Here is a 20,166-nt window from a genome sequence, read left to right as displayed (position 1 = left end):
TTTTAAAAGAAGTGATCCAGTTACCCGTTTCAGTAGTCTGCAGGGATTACACCAATGTGCTTATGGCATTCAGGGCCTACTGAATGTGATCTGACCCTGCTTTAGTACGCATGGCCCCAGGGTGTACTTTAATATACATGGACCACATCAGTGTGAAGTGTCCATACCTCATCATGTGAGGCAGGGTGTGAGGAGAGGTGGGCTGTCTGAGCTAGGGCCTGGTCTGATACAAACACAAGAGGCAAACATGCTGTAGTCTCAGCATAAAACAGACGCTAGGTGCGCCTGCTTCTTTCATCAGGTCATTTATTGGTAAATGACTTACATGACTGTGTTTACACATCCTGTAGGATTTGAGTATTTACTTAACTAATTTAATTTTCGTTCTTGACTTTATTTAGGGACTCTTTTTTTATTTAAACAGTCATTACTTTATTCACCTCAGTTTGAATGTGCAGTTGGATAAGACAGTGTTTCTGATTTCTGCAGGGTCAGACAAACACTACCACTTGACAAGCACTTGATCAGTTATACATCTATGTTGCATGTAAGCTTGGCCTTGAATGTATTAAAAATGGTAGATGGAATTCAAAATCTTTTTATGACATTACTGAAGAAAAGAGAAAGGATAAGGTTGCATTGTGCTTGATTAATGATACATTCAACCTCTCAGGCTCACTGCATAGCTATTTCCATGTGTTATCCAGAAGGATTCAACTTAAAAGTTTCTAAATAACTAAATTATCAAGTATCCAGTTGAAATCTGTAGATGACAGAGGTTGGAGTATTAGTCTAACTGATGTTCACAGCCTGTGGCTGTTAAAGAGAAGTAATTTAACCACTGTCTTGAAGTAACAAAAAACTCCTGACTTGGATCTGGATATTTTCTAATATCTTCTTTCTACAAATATGGAAGCTCCTTATTCTAAACTGAAGTTCAGTCCGCTTGGATTATTGATCTCATATTTAATTAGACTTTTCACAGAGAGTCGGACCCCTGAAATTGTAGACATTATCAAAGGATGATTTTACTAGAGCATATGACCATTTATGATCTGCTAGTCTGTGTTATATTGAGTTTGTTTTCCCAACTGGCTCAGATAAAAACAGAGAATGTGTAACATCAGCGTTTTATTGCGGATAGCTGATATGACTACTTGCAGCAGAGATAATGTGTGCTCACTAAATGTGGGACATAACTACCCAAAGTTTTTACTTTTCAAATTTAAATTGGGCAGATGCAAACCACTGCATCTTAAAATTGGACTAGTTTGTCACCCAGAAACTCCAAGCCATGTATTTGATATAATTTCTTGCAGATGTGTTAAGAAACCCTCTAGAGAGAAATTTCCTATAGGTAACTCACATCATGCCCTGATTTGATGTACTCTGTCTCTCAAGGAAATATCCAGCCATAAATTTAAATAAATAAAAGTGGCTTAAGATAAGCAGCATTTCTTCGCTTAGGTGGTTGGATTGAAAAAACTGCCGATTCTTTCCTTCACTTGTTTAAGTAAATACGATGCTCAGAGGGTTTTTTATTTTTGTTTTTTGTTACAGGATTTACTTTTGATATTTTTTCAAACTAAATTCAGTGTTTCTCAGTTAAACAAGTGAGAATTCTCATGTATTTTAATTGGAATAAAGGGCTAGAACACCTGTTATGTAATACTTACCAGGTATAATTAATACTGTTGCGTGGGTACCGCCTGCCTCTGACCAAGCATTTCATAATCATCATCATCATATGGGAAAAACCCCACAATAAAACAGTAAAGAGAGCATTAATGTCTAGGGTTTGTCTCTAATTAAGTTATAGTTTTGCTGCTGTATATAGGCCAAGATGCAAAGACTCTCACTGGGCTGAGTTGACCTATCCTCTTAATTGTCTGTATAAGAATAGAGACCGAAACTCAACACCATATCTAAGCAAAATCTCTAAAACAAGAACAGCCTGTTAGGTCATAGTAAGTTTTGTTAGGTTAGTGTGTTGGCATATAAACCTTTGAAATGATTCATAATAGCCTAAGCTGTGCTCTAATGCTCTCTGTCAGTCTGACAGCCGCTTTATTCCCCACAACAGTGCATAAATGTGGCATTATGTAATATTCGCCTCTCTGTGCTCATTCGCCAAAACCATGTCAGAATTATATCACACATCGCATGAACTCTTATTATATTTGCTTTGAACCCATCATCTCTTTAGATAAAGGCTTGCTCTTTTAGGGAGCTTGACCTGTATTTTAAAAATAATGTAAACCTCCTGATTTATCACTGTAAACAACATTTTTTTCATGAAAACACCGCAAACACAGTCACTACTTTTGATAAAGTGTGTTGTTTAATAATGAAAGAGTAAAGTTCAGGTATGTAGCATGCAAGCACAAGTGGACTATTATGTTAAAAAAAAGTTGATAGAAGAGTTAGAGTGTACCTCACCCACCATGCTGTATGGCTGCCAGGTTGAAGCAGAAACTCCACACACTTATTAAGCCAAACCACTGAATGGGCGTGTACTCCTGCAAGCTAATTACAAATGACAAGAAGACTGACTAGTTTAATTATGTCAGACCAGTTACAAAGATGGGAATTTTGCCAGGATGGTGGGATCATCTAGCCTGTCCTCACTTGAGAGGGTCATGATGGGATGTTAAATGACCACCAAAAGGAACAAGGCGAACAAAAAACAGCAGCGAGCCTATTTAAAGCCCTCTTTCCTGGGCACTTTTTTTGACCGGGGGCCAATGGATTTAGTGCCTCCTGCTGGCCTTTCGTCACCACTACTAACACCATCTGGCCTTGTATCCAACAGATAAACCAGGGGTGGCTTTGCTTAACTTCACAGGCATGCCACTGATTAGATTCTGTCACAATGACTTTTGAACCCCATAGTCTGTATCCACCGTGCAGCCTGAACGGCTTCTTTAAAAAAAAATAAAAGGTGGGGGAAACTAATAGTGTGGTGTCAGAATGCTATTTTCATGCTGCAGATGATGGTGTTGATGCTGTGAAATGAGTATCTTGATGTCTAGTATCCAGTAGAGAGAATCAGCTGCTTTATACAAAAAAGAGCTGTCTCCAGTTTAGAACACTTATTCCGTTACTGGCATGTTGTTTTTAGTGACAGCTTGTGTTTTCTAAAAATAATGATGACTGCATACAGCTGCCAGAAGACAATACTTCTAGTCATTCAAGGTGAAGGTCCTATCATAATCTTGTCATAGTTCTTAGTGAAACTACAACAGGAACGCTTCTGTTCATGATGGACGAGTCTGGAGATCATTTGGTTTCAGTTTTAGCTCACTTTCTTTGTTATTGTATGCAGCGGTTGTGGGCAAGAGTCACCCTTATCTCATTTGAATAGTTTCTTAACATAATAAGGTCCAAGAGCATCTTCATCTTGTGAATATACTACCACATCATTCTTCTCTAGAGACAGCTGATGCAAACTTTGCACAAATCAAAAACAAATACATTTTTTTCAAACAGAATCTTACACATATTTAAATATATATCCTGTCAGAGAGAGAGATATATATGGTATAGATCTTACTGTTTTTTGTGGCTGTAAATGTTTTTCATACAGCATATGAATTCCTGAAGTAGTCTGCTGATCCCCAGGTGAATCCTATCTTAAACTGGTGCGTCTAATGTCTATAGTAATAGTCTTCCAGTGTAAAAGCAAAGAGATTGTAAAGGAGAGATCCCATTTGCTGCACGTGGCAGAGCGCCTTTGATCCTGTTATTGGGTCCTGGCCTTGGCTACACTAGCACAGTTCTCTAGGCATAAGTAGGTTTGCTCTAAAATTAGATACTGATTCCCAACTCTTAACCTTTAACCAGTGTTAGCCTGTCCCCCCCACCTGGATATTCATTAGAAGGATCATACAGTGTATGAGGATAAATATGTGACTGTTTCAGAAGTGTAACCTGCTGTGAAACAGTCCAGTCATTGTACGCAGCCTAATTAGATAGGACAGCCTTCCCGCTAGTGTGTTCTAGTCTTGTTGGAAGCCAGAGGGAATCCCCCTGGATTACTCATTGATTGTAGATGGAACACTGGGAAGGAGGCTTGTTAATAATCCCTGTTTCACAGTGGGGGATGCGAGTGTAAAGGTTACTTAACAGTTGACAGTTATACATTTGCTCCCCATTCTGTAGCTGTGTCAGAACTGTATTTTTTCTTTTTCTTTTTCTATTTTTTTACTTTTACATGTAAAGTGAATGATTCCTCCTGTCTCTCAGGTTGTAGGAGAGACCCCGTGTGTGGTATTAGATGAAGCTCCATCCAGGTCTGAGAGAGCTCCCGGAGAAGAGGAGTCGGGGCTGCGAGTGACGCCCATACTGGGCCTTAGCCCGCCCCCCTCCCGTAAGGAGGAAAACACAGAGAAGCAGCATCTACAGTTTCTGGTAAGTGAAGAGGACTGTAGTTTTCATTTCCCTTTTCTCAGACCAATCATTACACTGTAAATTAAGGGACACTTTACTCCACCAGCAAGCCTTTTCTGTTGCAAATGTCAGTTTACTGTCTTAATGAAGATGGGAAATCTTAACAAAGCAGTTTGTATTTAGTAAGCTGCTAAATATTCATCATGTTCAAATGCTATGTGCATAATAGAGCTGCTTGCTGATATTTAAGAGTTAGTAATACAGACTGTTATTAGATGTCACCTGAATGGCTTTCAAGTCATTCCCTATCTCCAAAGTCATTCTTACACACCTCCCTTTGGCTAAATCTACATATTGAGTGTAATTATAGGGAGGGTTCTATGTTTGTATTTTTATTTGAAACTGAAGCAAGGATATCAGTGCTGTGACTGAGCTGACTTCCACTGAAGGAAAATTTACAGTCAGATTTGTTATGTAATGCTGGGATTATTTTGATCTTGTCCTTTGGAAAAGTAGCACATCACCCTTTCTGATGCTTCAAGTAGGATACCACGCATAAATAGACCTTATTTCCTTCAGCTCTGCATTTTTTCTCAGAATAAAAAAATGCAACATATTGGACAATAAAAAACATCAGATAAGTTACATGTGATATATCAGGAACAGCTGAAGGCAATTTCATTACCTTTGACACAAACATTTACTTTAATTCAACAATAAACTGATTATATTCTGTTGGTCCGTGGTCAAGATTTGCTTCACAAAACAAATCACATTTGGATGGAAACTGATTTAATGACACAAATCTTTTTTGTCCATTGATTAAATTCTTTTAAATTCATATATGTAAGTAAAGTGCAACTTGGCTATTCAGTTGAGTTCAGTTCACTCGTTTTCTCCACAGTGTTTTGTTTGACAAATAGCTGGTGAAGCCTTACCCCATACATAACTAGTTTCTTCATAAAGTGACTATTAGTCCAAGGAGGAAGTGGTATCTTGGCAGTGGAATATATCATAACAGCAGAGTAAACACTGAGATTGATCAGAAGGTGATCACCATGCAGGTAATATTTTTAGCTTTACTAGTGACAACAGTCAGATCACTGCTTTAGTCCAGACTGAAATATCTCGACAGCTATGGAAAGGAGTGCTTTGGAATTTTCCATTGATATTGATCTTGTCCAGAGAATGAATTCATTAGTTTGTTTTCATCTAGCTTCATCATTAAGTCATAATCTTAATTTGCTTAGTGCTTTGATTTGTCACCAAATATCGCCAAAACAGATGGCAGTACTCTCAGGCTGAGCTGTTCTTTGTGTTTAGTGCAAATGTTAGCATGCTAGCACTAGCACTGTCATTGAGTGCATGTTGGCATGCTAATGTAGCACTGTCATAAGTGCACTACTGTGCATTAAGAGGAACACACAGGCCTGCTTGGATGGCAGCAGATTTTGTTTTAAAGAGAATTTAATCTTTAGCCTGCAGGCCTGTAGATCCTGTTTGACTATGAAGTATTTGCATACAATTAATAACACATTGGCCGTAGGTCCTCCTTAAATGCTGAATTTCCTTCATTATCATCATCATCATCTTCTGTGTCAATTACTGGTGCAGATATCTTTATTTGTTAGAAGGTAAATACCTGGGCTGTAAGCTCTTTTACTCTCTGGTTTATGTTGTTTTTTTATGATTGGTTTTATTGTACTGACTTTGGTGGTGATGTATTGTATTGCTATTCAAGTGTGTGTGTGTGTGTGTGTGTGTGTGCACACACACACACACACACACACACACACACACACACACACACACACACACACATATTTGTGGGGATGAACAGCCCTTATGGAGACCAAAATTCCAGTCCCCTCAAGTCTGAAGGCATTTTTGAGACTCAAAATGTGGTTTTAGTGACAGGGTTACAAGTGGGTTATGGTAAGGGTAAGTGGCTAGGGAAAGCATTATGTCAATTAGATGTCCCCACAAGATATGATTACATGACATGTGTGATTGTTTGTTTTGTTTGTGGAGGTCACTTGTGCATGTGTCACGTGTTCACACAAGTGACAAACTTTACTTCACTTTACCGTTTAATATGTCAGTATACCAACATTCCTTAAGTGCTTGCATGGATTGTTCTGCCATTCATCAGAGAACATTTTTAAACCTGCTATCTGCTACCTTTGAAAAAATGTCATTGATAAGCTATTGGTTTAAAGTTGGGTAACATTCCTGTCCCTGTGATGGTTTTCACTCTTTTCTTCTTTGGGAAGCCTCGTGTGATTATCAGCCTGGACTATTCCTCCTCAGCCAGAAGGCTGAGGATGACAAAGAGTCATCTTTGTCAGCCAACATTTGGCTATAATGTTTACATTCAGCTCAACTGTTATTGCACACTCATCTCAGAGTGTTAATGGCAGGACTGTGCATTCACTGTGTTTGTCCTGACTCGAACAATTTCATCTTAGTCTCAGCTGAACCAAGGAGGTGCTTCCAGGTTTCACCGGACTTCTTTTCGTGTTGTTTAGCAAAGTTTAAACATTGCAGTTGTGTGCCATAGAGCAAACAAGCCTTTCTTTTCTTGGAGACTGTCTTAGGAGGCTGATGTGACAGAAACTCAGATTTCATTGATAATTCCTCTTCCAAACTGTTCTGTGCCATTCAAGGAGACAAGGCCTTTGAAGATATTTTTTGTTTTTGAAGCCATTCAGACTCAGATGCCATCTGATGGTTGTGGGGCTGCAGTCGGCACCAGTAACAGCCTTAATTTGGGTCGAGGATTGTCAAGTGTCTTGACAGACAGGCAATTGGATCCTCTTGCTCAGTGCTGTTGAAATTTTTTGGGGTCTTCCACTTTACTTTTTTGTTCCATAACCCTCAGGATCATTTAAGAAATTCCAAATGACTGTCTGACTGCATCTCACCTCAGCAGCAATGGCGCGCTGCGAGAGACGCTACTTATACAGTTCAACAACCTGACCACGTTCAAAAAGGGAAAGGCTTTTTGAACGTGTGACTACCTGACGTGACTACCTGACAGAAAATGACAATGAATCCACATTTTTGCACAGATTAGGCATGTGGTCCTAACCCATATGGAAAAGAAATAGTAAAAACTTATATGATTTACTCATGAAAGTGGCCACTTTCTCATCACTTTCATATATTGTTTTAGTAAGTATCCAAAACATACAAGTTTCATTTATATAATTTTTGAAGGGATCTTGTGATGGACCGAGTTGAAAAACAGGAGTCCCAGGAATTATTAGAAAAATATAGTTTCCATTTATTTAACCCCCAAAAATTATATTCACAAGAGTAATAAATGTTGAGCTCATAAAAGAGGTCAAAGAAACAAAACTGAACTCAGGCAACGACTGCAAACTTAACAAACCAAATGACTGCTCAAACATACATAATTGACCTAAACATGAAATGACATACAAGGGTATATATAATGGCTGATCAGACCATTGTGACACATGAGGGGGTAACAAACAAACACAATCATAAATCACAAACGATGCAGTACAATCTAGTTTGTTAATAAACTAAACACTAAAGAAGAAAATCAAAAACCCCCATTAAACCCTAAACTCAAATATTTAATTAAATACAAATACTTTGTTTTTAAAGTAAAGAAAACACACATTCCCCCTTCAGCAGGAAGTGGTGGTGTGGTCCAATTATCTTCCTTCATATTTAATGGTTTCAAACCCTGTCTACCATCTTTTGTCCAGCAACTCCCAGGGATGATGGCAGGTAAGAAATAAAAAGACAAAAGTTAGTCAGAAAGCAAAGAAATGAAGTAGTATGAATAGATAAGTAAACTAAATGTGCGCGCTTACAAATAGAACCAATGTATCCAAACCAATCAATGAAGTTATTGGCAACTAAAATGTATTACTATGTTCAAATGAAGAATGAAAATACAAAAGTTACCGACTTTAGAGTGTGGCCACGGGTTTGGCCATCACAGATCTTATATCTGTTTTCACTCTTGTATGCTTTTCATACAAGTTTCACACAAGACAGATACAAACTTTATAAGATTTATATATATCTTTTCCATATGGGAAACTTTTGATCAGCTGTAAAACAGCCAGTTTCATTCAATAAATTGCATGCTCGAAAAATGTTTTCTCTCACTCCCATTTCTTCTTGTTGCATGTTGAAGCCCTACTTTGAACATTGTTAAGATGCAACCATGCAAAATATGATTTTATTTTGCCATTTTTCAACTGGTCTTAAACTTTTGATTGGGACTGTACAAAAAAAGCAATAAGTATCATATTATGTTATGAGTTGTGTTATCCTAATAAGATAATTAACAGTGAAATAAGATAGATGTTGGGTCCATGTTTTACAAAACTTTATTTTCTTCCCCCTTATTGTCAAATTGATGCTTGAACTTTAGATGAAGTGACCTCTGCACAGGAAAGAATTTTTGTGATCTTTCTAGTTTAACAGAATGACACAGGCAACTTAATATGTCTTGATCAGGTAACATTCTCTGAAAGGATGATCTTGCTAATATCGTTATTTTTAGAGTGAAAAAGGACCCCGTGCTGAAGAATAAATTCCCCTCCTTGTCACATTGTTGCATCTGTTTTTCAAAATAAAAGTCTTGTTTTCTTCATATTTATAATGTGTGGCATAGCTGTTTTAAATATTCTAATGGAAGTTACAAAGGAACAAAAGTGTGAATCAGAGGATACCTGCGGTAGTCTTCACCATGGAGACAAGACATTTAGTGTGACAATGAAGCTCAGTGAGAAATGTTTTTGTAATGTGACCATGTTGTATTTGAATTCCACACAGTACAATCAGATGTGGTAGTTTAGCTTCCCAGCTGTAATGTGACTGTTAGTCAGGCCTTCAAAAGAACGCAACTCAAACACAATCAAGAAAATCAGAGCACAGGTTGTAGTTTAATTATCTTTATTGTCTTGCTGTGTCATCCCTGGTGAGAGTACAGTGTCTCTTCCAGTCAGCTGCTGGTGGTCTGCAATTAGCCTCTGTCCTGTAGCTCCCACATCACAAACACAGGGGTAATGCTTGATTGAGGTCCTGGAGCCACAATGAAATAAGCTGATTTCTCCTATGCTGCTCCTGCATGTAAGCTGCATTTAGAATAATTAAAGGATGCTAAGCTTTGTAATGCCTCATTGCTGTCCTGTCAGAGGTCACTATGGAAACTGCAAGGATTGTATCCCATTTTGCAAAATGTACATGATGCAAATGATTCCTATTTATTGTTATGTTTTTGTATGATATATTATGTGCATTTTGAGAGTTTTAGTTTAAAGCCTGACCTGAGTTTCCAAATTAAAGATTAAGTGTAACTATCCTTGTTTTTTCTCTTGTTTCAGGAAAGTGAACTGAGCAAGAAAAGAAAAGAATGTGAAAATCTTGAGCATGAAGTAAAGAAGCGACAGAAGAGATGTCTGGATTTGGTAAGTGAACCTTGTGCTCCATTGTTTCCTTCTGTCATACTCTCTTTAAAGCACAGCTGCGATGGACATAATGACAGCAGAGGGGTAGACGTGGATTTCCGCATGTTTGTATGAGTGTGGTTTTGTGTTTTTCTGGAACAGGAGAGCCAGCTTGAGGATGAGCGAGGCAAAAATGAGCAACTAAAGGAGGAGGCAGATCTCCTCAGGAGGAAGGCACAGCTGCTCGACCAGGTCGGTGACGCTGCTCGAGATATATAGGTTTTATTTTGTGTATAAAAATCATGTTTTTGGTCATCATCACTGACAGTTGTGATAACCAATCTTAATGCTATGATGGGATAACCTGCTGCTATTTCCCAGACTCGGGCTGAGAATGAGGAGCTGAGGGAAGATCTCTCTGAAGTGACCGCTCAACGCAATTCAGTTCTCGAGGAGAACCAGAGACTCCGTGCCAAACTGGAGAACCTAGAGCAGGTCCTAAAGGTACTATCTGAGTCAGATGCTTGGTGCGCTGTTGTCAGTTTTGCTCCTTAGTGTCCCTGCTGATAAACTCTTTTCCTTCTGAACAGCATATGCGAGAGGTCGCCGAGCGAAGGCAGCAGCTGGAATTGGAACATGAGCAAGCACTGGCTATCCTTAAGTTCAAACAGGATGAAATCAAAAGGTTACAGCGGGTAAGAAATACAGCCTTGAGTTTTGGGGGTTTTTTTTGGTTTCGATCTTGCTAAAGTCATGCTCTCATAGCCTGTGGGTTACTTTCAGTGTAGTTAAGAAAAATGGGGCACTTTGTCCAGCAGGGGGCAACCTTTGGGCACCAATAAAGAATTTTGTCAGTGCTGCTTGCTATGCTGTGAAAGTGAATTTTATGATGAAAGTTTACCGTGAATTGAATGTTTTTTTTAATCATCAGGCTCAGTTATTTGCCAAGAGGGAGCATGAAGGAGTGGTTCAGATGCTGGAGGTGAGTGTATGTGACACTATTATGTCTGCACGGGGAAGCACAAAAGCAAGAAAAACAACTCTGTGCCAGACCACGCTTTTGTACTGCCAGACTGCATAGCCCTGAGGTGCTTTCAAGCATTTAGGAGGACTTAGGATCAAATCCAAAGCTGGCAGTGTCCCACAAAAGAGTGAAGCATTAAAGAGTAACAAGAAAAAATGTCTCTATGTGACATACACTAATGTATTCCTTTCAGCTTAAATTCACTGAATAAAGTGTTTCTGTCTTTTAAAACAGAGCAAAATTCTCACCAGGTTTTTAGTAGGTCAAAAGACGATTCATTCTTCTAAAGAAGCCTGGAATTATAATTTACTGGGATCTTTATTCTTATCTAAACACCTGGCTGAGAAGCTGTGGCAGAAAGTACTTATATTTTTGTAGCTCTAGTAGGCCTGAAAACCGTTTGAACAGATGGCTCTTCTGCTGCTTTGTGACGTTTGTGCTTGCTCTCTGTGTCAGCGTAAGAATTCAAAATGAATCCAGATAGCAGATGACAGTTGAAATCCCCCTGCCTCTGATTGGCTGCTGATGCTGAACATTAAAAAAAAAGAAACTAAAAAAGGAGGGAAAAAATCAAAAATGTCATCATCCACAGTTGATGACTTTACATTCCTGTTGTCTGTGTTCCTTATTTCTCACGGTTCATTTTGCTGCGAGAGTTTGTTACTTAAAGCAGTGTGTATTTTATTTTAGGAGTTGACTCAGCTCGTGTTGCGGAGAGAGCTGGTAGAGTATAGTTGCTCCTGTTTTCAAAATGCCTAGTTTCCTTCCTCTTGGCTGTGTTTCTCTCACTTTCTGTCTGTATTTAAACCAAAGCATCACAGGAGAAAGTCTCTTTCCCTCCCAAGAGCCCATGTTTTACTTGCCAAAAAAACACCCAGCCTTACTCACTGTTAAAAAACAGTTTTTGCTAGAGTGTGTGTGTGTGTGTGTGTGTGTGTGTGTGTGTGTGTGTGTGTGTGTGTGTGTGTGTGTGTGTGTGTGGTGTGTGGGCTGCTATGGGCTGAGAGACATTCTAGTGATTCTGGCTTGTGAGTGGATTTCCTTGCTGACCTGGACTCTGACTGCTGTGTTTCTACTCTATTAATATTTAGTTTAGTCTTTTCCAGTTTCAGTGCTTCACACACATGCATTTGCATCTTTTCTTTGTGCTTTGTGCCTTTTTTGCTAAGCAGAGTACACTGGACTGCATGCAGGTATTTCTTGAACCTCGTGTTCAAGAGCTTTTTATCTTCTCCTCAACAGGACCTCCACCCAGCCCTGGTCCTTAGAACCACCAAAACCCCAGTTGCTTTTATTTAGTTCCTTGAAATTGATGGAACTCTATTCAACATTAATTAGTGTAAAACAGCCCCTCAGAAATGCTTCACTTGTGAACAGTTGCTCATCTGAGGCTGTTGCGTTTCTCTTTTATTTTTTTATTTTTTTATGGTTACCGATTTGCATTTAAATCAGGTCATTCATATGGGGTGTAGGGTTAGGGGTTAGTGTATGTGTATAACACATTTATCACTCCCAGCTGCACTGACACCACTTACTACAATTATCGGGTTGTTTGATCTTATTCCATGTACCCAAATAGTCTCATTGCCATTTAGATTAGATTAGATAAAACTTTATTAATCCCTCGGGTGGGTTCCTCCAGGAAATTTGGTAAATTTCTGATAGTATTCATCTGAGGTTTTACAAATGATTTGCATCAGTGTTTTAATACTCATTACCCCCCCAGCTCAGTGCAGCTAGATAAGAATCGACTACAGGCTTTGCGTAGGTGAGCACTAACAGGAAATGTTGTTCAGACACTTTCGTGTGAAGGCTTTTGTCAGATCAGCCTGCCAGGAAACTCCCACCGCAACCGGAAGTGAAATCAGCTACATTTAGAAACCCAGTAAGACAGAAGCAAGTAGTGTTCTGCCAAATTACCCCGCTGTCATAAAAGTGATTGCAAGCCGAGTGTTAAATGGAAGCAACATGTAACACCTCATAAATACTTTACTCCAGTTTCCCCTCCCCCTTTGCCTGCCTCCCTTTTTCCTTTCCATTTACCCAGCCAGTCTTTGTCATTTGTCTTTGCAGATTCTAACAAATGATGTAGGGACTCGTAACATTGTCTGTCTTGCAGAAACCCATATTTGCGTTGTGGATTACGTTATTTCATGCATTCACACACTGGTGGCCCTAATCATAAAAAGCTTTTCCATAGTTTCTAAGGAAATTGATTTAATTGCATTGAAGGTTTCTGCAGGACACTGACGGTGATAGATTGCTGATTAAAAGGAGAAATCCACCTTACCGCTCACATCCCAACATTCACACACTGTACTGCTAACTTAGGCAAAGCTCATTCGCTCGTAGACATCAGGTTAAAATGTGTCCAGAAGAAACCTAAAGTATGGTAACACATCACACAGTTCCACCTGAAATGACCTGATTAACAAATTGAGGACATCACATCTAATAGTGTTGAAAGGTGGATTTTCTCACACACAAGTCACACTGGCACTGTTTGTGTGCATTATATTGGTTCTGCCTTCTGTGTAGTCGAAGGTACGAGAGCTGGAGGAGAAATGTCGAAGCCAGAGCGAACAGTTTGGCCTGCTGTCCCAAGAGTTGGAGAAGTTTCGAATGCAGGCCTCAAAGGTGGACCTGGCCAGCTCTAGCCTCCTCAACAACCCCACCCTGTCGGTTCTGACCAACGGGGTGGGCCTGACTACAGAGCGAGGTAAGTGGTTGCTTCACTTCACTTGCTTAATGACCAAAAGGAAAATCAAACAATCTGACTTACTATGTCTTGTTTCAAGATAATTTGCCAAATCATTGTTTAACAATAATTTTGCTTTCATGTTATAGAATCGTAGTTGGTGTAGTGGACACAGATGATGGCTTGGTAAAGAGCACTGAGCCACTTATAGAAAAGAGTTCTTTAAAATTATCCATATATATAATGATCAGGAATGCATCTCTCCAGATTTTAATTTCGAGATATTTTATCATTGACTTCTGAACAATAAGGACACAATACACAATACCCAGTCCTTCTTCTTAATGTGACGTTCTCTCTTTTTCCACCTTTGTGTGTTATAATGTAACCTCAATCCCAGCAGCAACAAATACATAGTGCAAATCTAGACCAACTCTTTCCTACTGTGTATATCCAACCCTTTTCTCTTACAATGTTCATGTGTTTTAGACTGCACTGGTGGCTCATGGGATATGGTGACTCTAGGTGAAATAGCCTTTTGGAGTCTCGAGGGAGGTGACACTGTCTCCTGCCCCGAGGGCAATGACCCACTTGGTATGCCCGCCGTCTCTGTCACTCATAATATGTGTTGGACAGTGTTACAAAAGCACCGCATGCGTTGACCTGTCATCTTACCTGCACGGTCACCGTTAACAGTCCAGCACCGTAACAGAGCTGATCTGTTACTCTCACCATAGCATGAGACAGTCAGTGTGTGGAGCATGGAGCACGTTAAGTCTCTTAACAGTCCCCGTGTGAAACATGTTGTCTTTATAGTGTGACCACTGACAGATGGAGATAGGACTTTTTTTTCCCTTCCTCTTTTTAATCAGCCATGTTCAGGCCTTGAGCCCCCTGCATGTCAACCAGTGACTTCACATGCCTAGCTGCTCGTGGATTCAACCAGGTTATGCAGTGAGAGGGCTGATGTATGTTCACTAGATGGTGGATTATCCTCTGCCTCTCTCTCTCTTGCTAGATGTGGCCACTGCACTACGCATGGGGGCTACCCCTCATGCTGCAGGGCTATCCAGGGTGGAGCGATCGCCTGTCACCAAGCATCGAGAGCTGCCCACCATCAGCGTCAGCAAGTCAGGCTCTTCCTCTAGCAAGTCAGAGACCACGCACCTCACGCCCAAGTCTGACACCCATCTCAGTCCACACAAATCAAGTCCAACTCACGAGGTACCAGCAGTGAAGACGATGTGTAGTACATCACTTTTTTCTCAAATCAGAAAAAATGCTTTCATGCATTTTGTGTTTTTTTGTTTATTTTATACATGGTTCATATATTAATGGTAATATGATATAAATATGTGAAATTTCAACACAGTCTTACATGAAATATAATTTATAGTTATACAGTAAAGTTGTTTTAAAGCTGACACCATTAGCTAATGTGGCTGCTACATTTGAAAACCACCATCTGTATCTAGTAAGTTAGCCTAACGGTTGATAGGTTAGTTTGAAGCACTTCATCTCTTCATCCTGATATTCTCCTTCTTTGTTTCGGCGCACATGAAAGCAGATCGAGATTACCACACTGTTTGCATGGATTTAATGGATTAAAAAGCTCTCCTTAAACTTGTTGTCATCTCACGTTAGTGCACACTGTAACAGAAGAGTCCAGTGGAGTATTTTGGTTTTGCTCCAAAATATTTAGCATGTTTGTCCTGCCGGTGTGTGGTCCTGCATGCTATGCAGCCTGGTGGTCTTTTTATCCAGTCACTCGACTGCATACAATCAATAGAGCTCATATTTAGTGAGATAATCCACTCAGCTCTGTGGATTATAAAGGGTATACAGTAGTTGTTTGTGATTATCCTTAAAAAGTGCTGTTATTTCTTGCAGGTAGCCATTTCTACCAGGTATTAACTAGCTCTGTAGTAGTTCTGTTCCTGTTTGTATTCAATAAAAAGGGCAAAAAGTCACTCGCAAACAAAGTGATTTTCTTTGCAGTCATTTCCAAACAGGCATGGCTTTATCTTGTGGCCTTTTAAGATAATATGTGTAAAGCATATCGTACTCGTGAAATGTGCTCTCCTTTTGGCAAGAAAATAAAGGACATCTTGATACAGAAGAAAGAGTTCATGCTGGCTAAAATAGGTTAAGAATTTCCACTAAAGAAATTCAGTTGTTTAGGTCAGCCGCAACAATAAATGGAGTAAATTAAGCAGTAGAAACAGCTTCTAAAACACCTCTCTGTAATAAACTTTGAAAGATATCTGACCTATAGGGAAAGACTTGTTCCAGGACCATTGTGTTAGCTTGCAGAAGATTTTGATTTGTGTACGTACCAAATTGTGGCACTTACAGCACAGTGCTTGGTCATCCTAGTTACCTCACTTTTATTGCAACTGCAGTCCTATAGATTTACTTTATTACTAAAGACTAAAAACCATTTAACTTTGCTCTTACTTTACTTTTAGCCTGTTCTTTTTAGATATGTCAGGTGACTGTCTCTCTGTTCATGCTGTTCTCAGGTGGACACAGCCAGTGAAGTAGAGGAGTTGGACATTGACATAGCCCCAGCACCTTGCCCAGCCAGCAGAGGAGCAGCAAAGCTTCAGGTGTTTATTGCAAGATACAGGTAAGTAATTAACTAACACAGGGGTTGTTCTGGTGAACATGAAAGTATGTGATGGAAACGATTTCATGGAAAATTTTTATCTCCCCCAGCTATAATCCTTATGATGGTCCCAATGACAATCCTGAGGTGGAGCTACCACTCACTGCTGGAGAATACATCTATGTATATGGAGACATGGATGATGATGGCTTCTATGAAGGTATGGGATCTTGTCATTTTTTTGTAAATCTACAAATCTTTACTTTCCGGTCTGTAGGACAGTGTTTTATGGTGGCTCCTTTCAGGTGAACTGATGGACGGACGGAGAGGGCTGGTCCCCTCTAACTTTGTGGAACGTGTTTCAGACGACGATGTCATGAGCACTCATCACCCAGAGATGGTGGACATGTCCCATAACTCGCTGATAGACAGCAGCCTGCACAGTGCCATCCACCAGCATCGTCTCCACGTGGGTGTCAGCACCTCAGAGAGGACAGAGGCCTCTGCTGCCTCTGGCCCTGCCTCTGGCCCTGCCTCAGCCCCCTCAGATTCAGCATCAGCCTTGGCTGTCCCAGCCCCCCTCACCAACGGCCTAGACTTGGACTTGGAAGAGGTGGGAGTGGACATTGTGCCTTACCCACGTAAGCTCACCCTCATCAAGCAGCTTGCCAAGAGTATCATCATCGGCTGGGACCCTCCGTTGGTGCCGGCTGGGTGGGGCAATGTGTGGAGCTATAATGTGTATGTGGACCAGGAGCTGCGGCTCAATGTGCCCTTCGGTGCCCAGACCAAAGCGGTGCTGGAGCGGCTAGACATAAACCTCAAGGCCTATCGTGTGTCGGTCCAAAGCCTGACAGAGAAGGGTCTCTCGGACCAGCTCCGCTGCAGCATGCTGGTCGGTCGGGACGTTTCCGTGGCGCCCACGCAACTGCGTGTGGAGAGGATCACCGCTACCAATGCCAACCTGACCTGGCTGCCCAGCAACAGTAACTATGTGCACATTGTGTCCTTGAATGACGAGGAGTGTGAGCTGGTGAAGGCTGGCTGCTACTCGCTGTGCCTCAATAACCTATTGCCCAGCCTGCAGTACACCGTCAAAGTGGAGGCACGGCCGCACCGCACGCCATGGGAGTTACCCGTGGAGCGACGTGAACACAGAAGTGCAACGATCACCTTCACCACACTGATGGCAGGTCAGGACTTACTCTTTTATCTTTCTGACGGCTTGTCACGATTTCCGGTATCACACGTGGTAAAAGCATTTAAGATGGACGTGTGTAAATGCAACACATGTAAGGTTCATTCAGACTCAAAGATGGGGGTTTTTGCAGATTAATTCTATACCTCTATAAACTCAGACAAATCATCGCATATATCCAGTTAGATGATTATTTAATCTGAACTTGTATAATGAACTCAAGACCTTTCAAATCATTTTATTTGTCTGTGTTTTCCTGAATCTTTGCAACATCTTACCAGAGCTTTGGCTAGATAATTTATCAAGCCAGCTTCCTTAAGACTTTTAAGTCTAATCATATGTACATGTCACTTTGCTCTTGGCAACGTGTCCCCATCAAATTGGTGAGAGAGTTACATCATTAATGCTTGTAGGGAACACCTCCCATGACTGTACTGCTGGTACAGGCAACCCAAATGAAGATGAAAATCAAGACTGTAAGCAAAATAAAGACAGTGTGAAAATGCAGCGTGAAGCAATGCATCATTTTTATATCAGTATTTCTACTGATTTCTACATTATGTTAACAGTGAAGGGAAGAGAGGTTTCAAAGATCCTGTGGATTTATTTACTCTTGTAAATAAGTAAGCTTACAATAGTATGTTAGTATAGTCACTGTTCATGCTTTGTGTTTTTAATTATGGACTCATATGAAGTTGGTACCGTTTTGCCAGGCAATAGTATTTAAGATTTCAGAAATGAACTACGCTATATAATGTATAATCATCAGTGTGATATATATTTGAGTTGCATCTCTCCAAATGATCCTTCAAATTTGCTTAAGTTCCATGCCCTCAGTCTGGGATTTCAGGTATATGGTTTTCTAGTGGCTATTAGAGTAATAGATGGCAACTTTCTTGGTAGAAACATCTCCCCATAGTAAACATTATTCCTCCTCCAAAGCTTTGTATTTTCAGTATGAGTCATTTACTCAGTCCTATGTTCAGTTTTTGACAGGCTTCTCTTTATTTTGCTGTGATGTTTTAAATCTCTGCAGGCCCCCCCGATGCTCCTCTGGATGTTCAGCTGGAGCATGGTCCATCTCCTGGAATTGCTCTCATCAGCTGGCTACCAGTCACTATAGATGCTGCAGGGACCTCCAACGGAGTCCGTGTAACTGGATACACTATATATGCTGACGCAAAGAAGGCAAGAACTTCATGTCTGTTTTAAACTTAAAATTGTAATCTTGATTTTAAGCCAGTATTCAGATATTTAACCAAACTCTGATTATCGTTCTTCTATCCAAGGTGCTTGAGGTGTCTTCCCCAACAGCTGGTAGTGCCCTCCTGGGTCCCTCTCAGATCCACTCCCTGCTGGCAGCTCAGGAGCTCACTGTCCGCACCACATCCGCCCATGGGGAGTCCTGTGACTCTCTGCCGGTTAATGTGCCCTCAAAGCTGGCTGCCATCATGGCAGGCCCGGCTGTCACTGCCCCACTTCTGCCACCTCTGCCCTGTACTCCAGTAGGTCCCAGTAACCTGCCTCCTTCACCATCCTATGGAAACTCTGCTGCCAAAGTGTCCACGCTGCACAGCTCTTTGCCATCAGAGATACATATCACTGGCCTCACAGTGGAGGCTGCTGCCAACTCACCTTCTGCCCTCCGTTCAGAAGAACTCTTGTCTTCCTCATACGTGAAGGCCTGGGCCAACCCTTCATCTGCTGCTGCCTTGGCTGTTGGCGAGGTCACATTATCTGTAGCCTCCACCATTACCCCAGTGGTGAGCCATACTCTTCCATCCTCCTATATATGAGAGCCCCTTGAAGGTGATAGTAATAGATACACAGTTTTTCAATTTCCTGTAAACAGTCTGTCATTGTTGTTTTAACCTCCTAAGACCTAAACTCTTTCATGGCATGCATTTTTAATTTCTCTTTGCTATTTGGCCTGATTGGGACCTGGTGAATGTAAAAACAAAGAATTACGTGAATTTTTTTAAATCAGATTTTTGTTTCTGAGAAAAATGAGATCCACATATGAGGACATTTGCTTTAATTTTCGATAGAACAGTGGCAGTATAATGTCCTCGTTAGTGGATATCAGGCCCTCATAGAGCAAAATTTAGTATTTTGGTCTAGACAACCCAAAATGTGATGTCCACATGGACAGGTCCTAGGAGATTAAGCAGATTTTTCACAGCACTTTTTGTATATCTTTTTAAAAAATTATCCTACTTAGTTGTGCATTTCTTTGAATCTGAGTATGCTATTTTTAACTATACTATATATAACTGTACAGTATTCTTTTTTTCTTATCTTCCAAATTTGGCCTTCACACTGCACATTTCTTGTTTTTTATTTTAACTTTTGTGTGAATCCTCATGCTCCATCCGCCTCTGGACTGTGCTGCTGGAACACATGAATTTCCCCACTTTTATATGGAGCCAAAATAAAGACTAAAAATGAATTACATGCATCATTAATTCAACTGAAGCCATGTGTAATATGAGCATCAATCATTGCAGCAGTGTTTATATCATACAAAATAAGGAAAAGCACAATAGGTGCCTGAAGGGAACTGTAGCACTTTACCTTCACTACATGAGTTCACAATTTGTCTGTAACCACTAATAGATATCTCTGGCTCTTGACAAAGGCGGTCGCACTTTCTCCCTCTCCCTTCCCTTATCTTTCCTGCTTGGCTTTCTCATGTCTCTGTCTAGTCTTGTCTGCTTCTCTCACTCTACCCTGGAAGAGTCTCAGAGTCTGTTTTCTAAAACCTAAAAAAGGAATTATGGATTTGATCAACTGGTCCCTGAATGCAATTGACAC

At 40.5% G+C, this 20,166-nt stretch overlaps 1 protein-coding gene across 1 annotated transcript in view; it reads left to right on the top strand.

Annotated features, from left to right (window-relative positions):
* LOC102307016 (peripheral-type benzodiazepine receptor-associated protein 1) overlaps window positions 1-20,166 on the top strand; it is an 83,633-nt gene that overhangs the window by 49,172 nt on the left and 14,295 nt on the right. The window contains exons 8-23 of the mRNA XM_014335541.2: window positions 4,246-4,410; window positions 9,762-9,845; window positions 9,987-10,076; window positions 10,206-10,328; window positions 10,415-10,519; window positions 10,756-10,806; window positions 11,539-11,571; window positions 13,387-13,567; window positions 14,036-14,140; window positions 14,565-14,770; window positions 16,069-16,175; window positions 16,265-16,374; window positions 16,460-17,347; window positions 18,176-18,202; window positions 18,389-18,540; window positions 18,642-19,115. Coding sequence (XP_014191027.1) covers window positions 4,246-4,410; window positions 9,762-9,845; window positions 9,987-10,076; window positions 10,206-10,328; window positions 10,415-10,519; window positions 10,756-10,806; window positions 11,539-11,571; window positions 13,387-13,567; window positions 14,036-14,140; window positions 14,565-14,770; window positions 16,069-16,175; window positions 16,265-16,374; window positions 16,460-17,347; window positions 18,176-18,202; window positions 18,389-18,540; window positions 18,642-19,115 — 2,901 coding nt within the window. The remainder of the gene's footprint in view (window positions 1-4,245; window positions 4,411-9,761; window positions 9,846-9,986; window positions 10,077-10,205; window positions 10,329-10,414; window positions 10,520-10,755; window positions 10,807-11,538; window positions 11,572-13,386; window positions 13,568-14,035; window positions 14,141-14,564; window positions 14,771-16,068; window positions 16,176-16,264; window positions 16,375-16,459; window positions 17,348-18,175; window positions 18,203-18,388; window positions 18,541-18,641; window positions 19,116-20,166) is intronic.

The sequence above is a fragment of the Haplochromis burtoni genome, unplaced genomic scaffold (genome assembly GCF_018398535.1).
Source record: "Haplochromis burtoni strain Fernald_Lab_line unplaced genomic scaffold, NCSU_Asbu1 Contig_115, whole genome shotgun sequence".
In the NCBI taxonomy this organism is placed as follows: domain Eukaryota; kingdom Metazoa; phylum Chordata; class Actinopteri; order Cichliformes; family Cichlidae; genus Haplochromis; species Haplochromis burtoni.
The sequence above is the reverse complement of the archived record's forward strand: the minus strand, read 5'-3'. Positions and strand labels throughout refer to the sequence as shown.